Here is a 7853-nt window from a genome sequence, read left to right on the forward strand (position 1 = left end):
ATAGGCGGACTGATCATAGACTCCGCCGGCTGGAGAGGACGCCTGGTGCGGAGGGGCGCCTTTCCCCCTCGCCTCCCAAGATGGCGCAGCAGGTGAACATCACGGAGCTTTCGCTGCCGCAGTTGGAGGTGCTGAAGAACCAGCTGGACCAGGTGAGGGAACGAGCCTTAGCGACTGGGGGTGAGAGGGTGGGGTGGGGAATGAACGGCCGGCCGCTTCCCGCTCAAACAAGCCTGAGGCGGGGGAGGGAGGTTGGGCGGCCGCGCCTAAGGTAGCCAAGTGGTAGTAAATGAATCGGAGATTTAGGGCAGAGATGGGGAACCTGTGCTTCCCCTCCCCCCCTAAAAAAACCGCCTTCCAAGGCTCTGCTGGACTGCGACTCCCATCAGCCCCAGCGAGCATGACCAGTTGTTGGGGATGATGGGAGTTGGAGTCCCAACCGCCAGGTTCCCCACACCCGATTTAAGGCGACTTAAGCCAACCGTGTGTGATGCAGCAGCAAAAAAAGCTAATGCTATTCTAGGCCGCATCAGCGGAAGTATAGTGCCCCGGGGATCAAGGGAAGTCATCGGATTGCTCTTATTCTGCCTTGGGTCAGACCACGCCTGGAAGAACTGTGTCCAATTCCGGCCGGGCACCACAATTTAAAAAAAATGCTTAGAAACTGGAGCGGGCGCAAAGGAGGGCAAACCAAGACGATCAAGGGTCTGGAAACCAAGCAAAATGAGGAATGGTCATGGGGGGTTGGGTATGTTTAGCCTGGAAAAGAAGAGACTGAGAGGAGTTAGGATAGCCACCTTCAAATATCTCAAGGGCTGTCACATGGAGGATGGAGCGAGCTTGCTCCAGAGGCCACAACCTGAAGCAAGGATTCAAGTTACAAGAAAGGAAATTCCTGATAAACATCAGGAAGTAATTTCTGACAGTTAAGAGTTGTTCGATAGTGGAAGGGACTCTCTTGGGAGGTTGTGGGTGCTCCTTCCTTGGAGGTTTTTGATCTGTCATAGATGCTTTATTTGAGATTCTTGCATTGCAGGGGGTTTGGACTAGATGACCCTTTGAGTTCGTTTCAACTCTACAATTCTATGATACTTGAAAGGACTCAGTGGTGGCATGCTCCCTGGTCAGTGTGGATAAGGACACAGCTCGGCCTCCTTTTTACAAGGTCTCCATTGGAAGGGAGAAGGGCCAGAATTAAGGGTTGGAGGGGTGGAAAGAGAAGGCTAAATTCTTCTTCCCTTGAGCAGCATTTAGTGGGCACCTCCGGGTTTCCTGCCTCATCATCCTGTGAAGCACAGCCCCTTAGCTCCCAGGATCTGAGCCTCAGGGGATCTGGCTACCCCTACTCAGGAGTACCATGCTGCTTTTGAAGCAGAGGGCTTTGAGTAATGTTGGATCTCCCTGAACTTTAGATTTTTTTTGGTCAAGGCATGTAACCTACTTACCCCTTTCCTGTGGAGATTCAATCCCTTGCAAATATTTGCGTAGTACATACATGGTTTCTTTTTTTGTCACTTCCTTGACCTGGTTTGTGATGCTATGGGAAGATCAGATAGCCTCAGTCTTCATTGTCTTCTGCACTTCAGTAATCCTTTCAACATTTTGATGTTATCCTCCTATTAAGAGATTGGGAAGTGAGGGATGAATCACCCCCCTCACTTTGTAGTCTTTCCCCTCCTCCAAGTGATTGCAGAACTTTGTGAGTGTCCTACAAAGCTTACAGGGCTTTTTGATGGGAGCAGTTGGTGTTTCATTGAAGCAATATCCCACCATTACTAGAGTAACGTTTGTAGTACTTATAGTAGAATAGTGGCCCCTGGTGGCAACAAAGTTATTTGATGCTGAGCCTTGATTTTTGTATGCCTTCTATAGGAAGTGGAGTTCCTTTCTTCATCCATTGCACAACTTAAGGTAGTGCAGACAAAATATGTGGAAGCCAAGGACTGTCTGACAGTTTTGAATAAAACCAATGAAGGCAAGTGACTTTATTTTAAAAAATTATATCCTGCTTACTCGCCCCCGAAAAAGAGGAATTCAAAGTGGGTTAAAACAATGACAATGCAGAACATTGACACAAATACTAAAAGTTAGTAGTAATGTATAATGATTGTGTTAACTTTAGGTCAAACATCTTCCTTGTTCCACTCCTTAGAATATGAGTGAAACATACCTTACTGTGGTTTCTTAGAAAATGGTATGACAGATGATATGAAGGAGCTCAATGGTAGTTCCTTCAACTCAGATGTGTTTTTTATGTTTTACAAAAGTAACCAATAAATTACATGGCACAGCTTGATTCTGACTTTGACAATTCATTATTGTGGAGATGCTCTGTAATGTAAAAGTCCTGTATTTTTGTCTCATCAGGTAAAGAACTACTGGTCCCACTTTCCAGCTCTGTATCCTTTCCTCAAGGAGTTGGTTGTATGGCAGCAGCACAGCCTACCACACAAAACCTTTCTCCTTTAAGCAGCCATTCTATTCCTATAATTTGACCGTTGGATTAATCTGCGACAAAGTTTCTAGAACAGGCATGGAGAACCTGTGGTTTGCAGATGTTGCTGAACTACAGCTGCCATCATCCTAATCATTGGCCTTGTTGGATGGGCCTAAAAGGAGTTAGAGTCCAACAATATATGGAGAGCCACAGGCTCCCGAGCCCTGGCATAAAGCTTTTCAGGGAGCAACATACAGTGGTACCTCTGGTTATGTACTTAAATTATTCCGGACGTCCGTTCTTAACCTGAAACTGTTCTTAACCTGAAGCACCACTTTAGCTAATGGGGCCTCCCGCTGCTGCTGCGCCTCCAGAGCACGATTTCTGTTCTTATCCTGAAGCAAAGTTCTTAACCTGAAGCGTTATTTCTGGGTTAGCGGAGTATGTAACGTTGAAGCGTACGTAACCCGAGGTATACCACTGTATCTCATAGAATCCTTCCATCCTCTCATCTGCGACCACATTTGTGGAGATACCTTATTAGAAGAGTGGAAACATCTCATAGTTCTCTCTGGAGCCCATTTCATGGTTCAGAGTAAAAGGCTTTAGCCTTTGGGAGTTTTTCAGCAGCTGAGTTGAGCAGGTACATCTTGCGCTGGCCACCTGGATTTTTTATCTTCAGCACTGCGGTACTCCTATTCCCCATGGTTCTTGATTTTTGTCCTACCTCCCCAACTGTTTTGGGACAAATGATTGGTTTTAGAGTAAGCGGTACGCACTTGTTTAAACCGAAATTAAATGGTTTAAGTAAGCCGGCTGCAGTTGGAGAAGGCCCTCTCTACAAGGCACCCCTTGGGAACTGTATCCCCAATTGTTTTGACAACTCATGCCTTTAATAATGTTGGATATTTTACATATGTCACAATGGAGACTTGAGAGTCAGTGATGTCAGCTTGTAACTGTGACCTCATCGTATCATGTGGTGCTGCAATCTCAGACTTAAAGATCATTTGCATCTTCAGGCTAAAACAGCTCACTGGGCTGCTGTTGACCAGTCAAGGTAAAATATCCAGTCTTGTCTGGATTGAGCTTCTATATACTGGCTGTCATCCAGTCCATTGGTAAGACATCAATCTAGCACATGGTAGCTTGGGCTTCTGTGTGGTCCACATGGAAGAGCCACACACAGGTTGTGGGTTACCTGCATGTCACATGGTTCCTCCCTGTTCCTTCTGCATTTCCTTAACCTCTCTCACAGATGTACGTTCCTGGGAAGCTTTCCGATGTTGCTAATGTCTTGATAGATGTAGGAACAGGTTACTATGTAGAAAAGGTAAGACATCCATTCTTGAAGATTCACGTAGAATTCTTATTAAAGCAGCTGCATGGTTTGAGTTCATGTGAAACGTTGGGGCCTGCTATGGCCCAATGCTCCAGTACTTTCTGCCTTGAACTGTTGGGTTGAGTTGAACCGTTCTCAAGGCAGATTTTGGTATTTTGCCTGAACTGACTGTTTCTGGGGCTCTCAATATGGATGAGTTTTTGTGGGGCCCTGGAGGCTTATCAGCCCACCCTCTTTGTCACATTTCCCATCATGGAAATGGGAGGCAGTGTCATTGAGAATGTACAAATTGCATTCCCATACCACTGTATAACCATAGCCGGCTTCATAAATGGGGGATTTGAATCGGGAAAGGGATTTCTTGACAAATATGATTGTTTTGATTTGATTGATTGCATTTCTCTGCTGCTTTTCCATTCAAATGAATCCCAAAAGTGGCTTACAAACAATAAATAAAAATAACATAATAGAACCTCACAGCATAAGTCATATAATTAACAAAACAATTACAATATTAACAAACCAGCAACTAGAAAATAAGCTAAGCATCACAATAACAGCATAAGTCATATATGATTAACAAATCAGTAAGGTATTTATAACCTATAAAACAATATTAACAAAATAACTAAAAAAATAAGCTAAGCATTATTACGTTCATACACAAACACACTCTCCTACCTCCAATGTCTCATAAAACTTTGTCTCTATTCAGTTCATTAAAGTAGGATTCTGTTCAGGAGGAACCTTTCATTTCATATGTAATATCTGTGCCTGTAGATTGCATCAAAGATTTATGCTGCTAGTGTGCCTGGGAGAGCACATTCCCTCATGGGAATTAGTAAGAAAAATTGAATTGGGGACCAACAATGGGCTCCTCAACAGTCTTTGGTCCCGGCAAATGCTCAATTCTGCCCATTGCTATTTCTGGCTGTCTCTATAAGATTGGTAAATGGATTCCAATGTGGATTGGTCTAATAGAATGGATTCACTGTGTGTTGTTGCTGGGGAGCTGATGCCATGGGCCCTTTCATCATTCTAAGATAGATCCATGTTTTTTGATAGTAACCACGCCATCCAGCATCAAATATGAAATGGCCCTTGAACAGACTTGCTACTGGAATATGCCTAACCTGAAAAGGAACAAACGTTCCTCTTTGGGCATTATGTCTGACAAATTTGAAAGAGAAGGCCAAACAGTTCCAGTAAGGCTAGTAAAATTTCTTAGCAGGGGTTTCGTATATCCAAAGAGATAGACTCTATGACAGGTGCAAGTATAAAAGATTCAGCGCACGCAAGGGTTTAAGTCAGGCCTCCCGTATGTTGTTGGACTACAGCTCCCACCATCCTTTGCTGGCTGGGGGCTGATGGGAGTTGTAGTCCACAGCATTTGGAAGGGCACCAGATTGGAGAATTCAGAATTGTTTGAATACGCCTCCTTAAGCAGTTTAAGGGTCTGGCTCAGCATCCTTTGTTTAGAAAACTATTTTGATGATATCCACAAAGTGCATTTGATGTTGCAGTCAGTGAACGATGCCAGAGATTTCTTCAAGAGGAAGATTGATTTCCTGACGAAACAGATGGAGAAAATCCAGCCGGCACTCCAGGAGAAGCACGCAATGAAGCAAGGTGGGGCCTGATGGCAGGCAAAGCCCTGGAATTGGCGAGACTCCATTTTGATCCGAGCAGCTGTGGCAGGGGTGAAGTTCTTTACTCTTGTTTGTTTCTTCTTTTGCAGCTGTAATAGAGATGATGAGCCATAAGATTCAGCAACTAACAGCAGCGGGGACCTCACAGGCAGCCGCGACAAAGGCCTAGCAAACACTGGTCACACACATGCCTTCGCAGTTCACCATTTTGTGATGTAAACCCGATTTTGCTCCCCCAGGATGCAGCTCTCCATTCAGGTGTGCAGCTGAGGGTGAGGAGGGGGGGGGGGCCTGCGTTAGTTGCTTTAATAAATACGGGATTGTGATATAACAAAATCTTTTCTGGGAACAATGACCATTTTGAGGATCCCATCCTTTTAAGGCGACGGGCTTTCGCTAATTTTATTCTTGGGGTGGTTGTTATGTATTGCTGATTGTGACATGAGACGGCCTTTCATTTTTAAAGCCCGGTGGGGAAATTTTTGTCACTTGTAAATGGAATTGTACAAAATAAACTGGTTGGATGAGAGGAAATGCAGTGTGTGTGGACCAGCTAGTGTGATCTTCAGAAATGGGAGGCGAAGGCAAGGAACTGGGAAATAGAAGTGAGCAGCTGTTAATCTCTTTAGATCTTGGGCAAATAACATTAATCAGATAATATGTATGAAATGATATCGAGGGAGAATATGTCTACGTTCCAGGGCTGAGTATTGGATTGTACATTCACTAGGTACCTTAGTGTGGTCATAAGCATATTTATTCCAAAGTAAATCCAATAGGGCTGGTTTGCCTAGCATTACAAGGCACTGCAAGCTTTGGAGTCGCATACTTTTCCCCTATCCTCTGCTGCAACATCGAGGAAGAGTCCAGAAGCTTTTTGTTTCTGCTTTAGAATAGCCACAGCCATCCGTGTCATCTTAACCCGGACAAACTAGTTAATTGTAACGATGATAAGCTGAAAGAAACTAACTTAAGACCCTTGGGACACACTCATATAGCAAGTCCCACAAGCACCAGTGCCTTTGCTCCCTCTTTCTTGCCCAAATTGATTCGGTGGAGAGCTCCCAGAACAGCATGGGGGGCAATTGTTCCATCTGGAAGCCTGAAATGCTTGCACTGTCTGAATGACTGCCATAGCACTGTGTTGAATTTCTCTCAAAGTTTATGAAGCTTACTTGCTTCAGCCAGAGGGCAAGGAACATCCAGGCTTCCTGAAGTTCATTCTGTTAATGCTAAACCTATGGGCCTCCAGTTGGGACTTTCAACTCCCATCATCTTACGCCAGCATGGCCAGTGGTCAGTGATGATAACTGGGAGTCCCAACACCATCTGGAATGCTACAGCTTCCCTGTCTCTGCATGGAAGAGCTATATCCAAATGCAGCCATAGAATTCAATAAGCCCTAACACTTTCAGCCTGCAATCCTAAAGCATGCTTAGTACTATGTCCTCCATATAGAGACATTTCGTAGTTGTGTTAGCAGCCTGAATCTGTATACCTCTCATTCAGTTGTCTCCCTGTGTGATGGAGGACTATTTGTAAATTTTCTCAGGAAACCAGAAAGCAAGGATGTTTCATTTTATAGGGGGAAACCAACAACTTTCCTCCCCTGCAGGAACCCTCAACATCTGACGGACTCACTTATAGGCCAGATAATACTGTTTCTACTATTGTAGAGGTCTACCCTCTGTAGTTTTTGCTTGACTGTAGTTGATAAAGTATGCTTGTAGTAATATAGTGATAGGTGGAGAAATGTGGGTATGCAAAAAGTATTTATCAGGAGAGGAACATGAGGAGGCTGGGAAGATCAAGACCTATCTATGAAAACTGTCTTTTGCATAACTAGCATCCATAGCCGTAAACACAAGGAACAGCTTTAAAATGAACTACGTTCTGCCCCAGATGCCAGTTTGTACCCTGCACTGCAAAAAAAGACTTGCTATGTTCTCTTGTTGGGTTGTTGGGCTTAAACGTCTTCTAGTCCATAGTGTCTCCTTTTCTTCTTCTTCTGTACAGCCCATCAGCCACCACCATCTCCCAGTGAGTGGCCTTTTTATCAGCGCTATTCATCTCCTGTTCAGAATTTGGTCCCATCTTCCCATTCTGCCACATTCCCTACCTTTGTCTCTCCAACTGCCCGTGTTCGATCGCAAACTTCTGAAAGAAAGAATGAGTTTGGCACTTTGAGATCGGGAGATAGACGAAACTTTTATTTCACAAGGTTTTGTTCAATCTCCCTGTCCCCTCCTCAACCGCTGTCCAATTTCCCCTGCCCCAATTGTCCATGCTCCTTCCCTGAGGCAACTCAGTTCTGCTGCGAGATGCTTCCTCGTCGGAATACTTTCTTCCATTCAAGTCTCAGGGAGACTTGCTGACTGGATCTCTTCCCCCTCCCTCCCCTTGAAGGTTTTCTATTATGGCTTCT

At 44.6% G+C, this 7853-nt stretch overlaps 1 protein-coding gene across 1 annotated transcript; it reads left to right on the forward strand.

Annotated features, from left to right (window-relative positions):
- PFDN5 (prefoldin subunit 5) lies at positions 1-5608 on the forward strand. Its single transcript, XM_033138600.1, has 6 exons — positions 1-152; positions 1873-1975; positions 2368-2399; positions 3696-3770; positions 5303-5408; positions 5518-5608. Exons 1-6 carry the CDS (start codon positions 81-83, stop codon positions 5595-5597), a joined length of 468 nt encoding a protein of 155 aa, XP_032994491.1. The 5' UTR covers positions 1-80; the 3' UTR covers positions 5598-5608.
- The last annotated feature ends 2245 nt before the right edge of the window (positions 5609-7853 follow it).

The sequence above is a fragment of the Lacerta agilis genome, chromosome 2 (assembly GCF_009819535.1).
Source record: "Lacerta agilis isolate rLacAgi1 chromosome 2, rLacAgi1.pri, whole genome shotgun sequence".
Lineage (NCBI taxonomy): Eukaryota > Metazoa > Chordata > Lepidosauria > Squamata > Lacertidae > Lacerta > Lacerta agilis.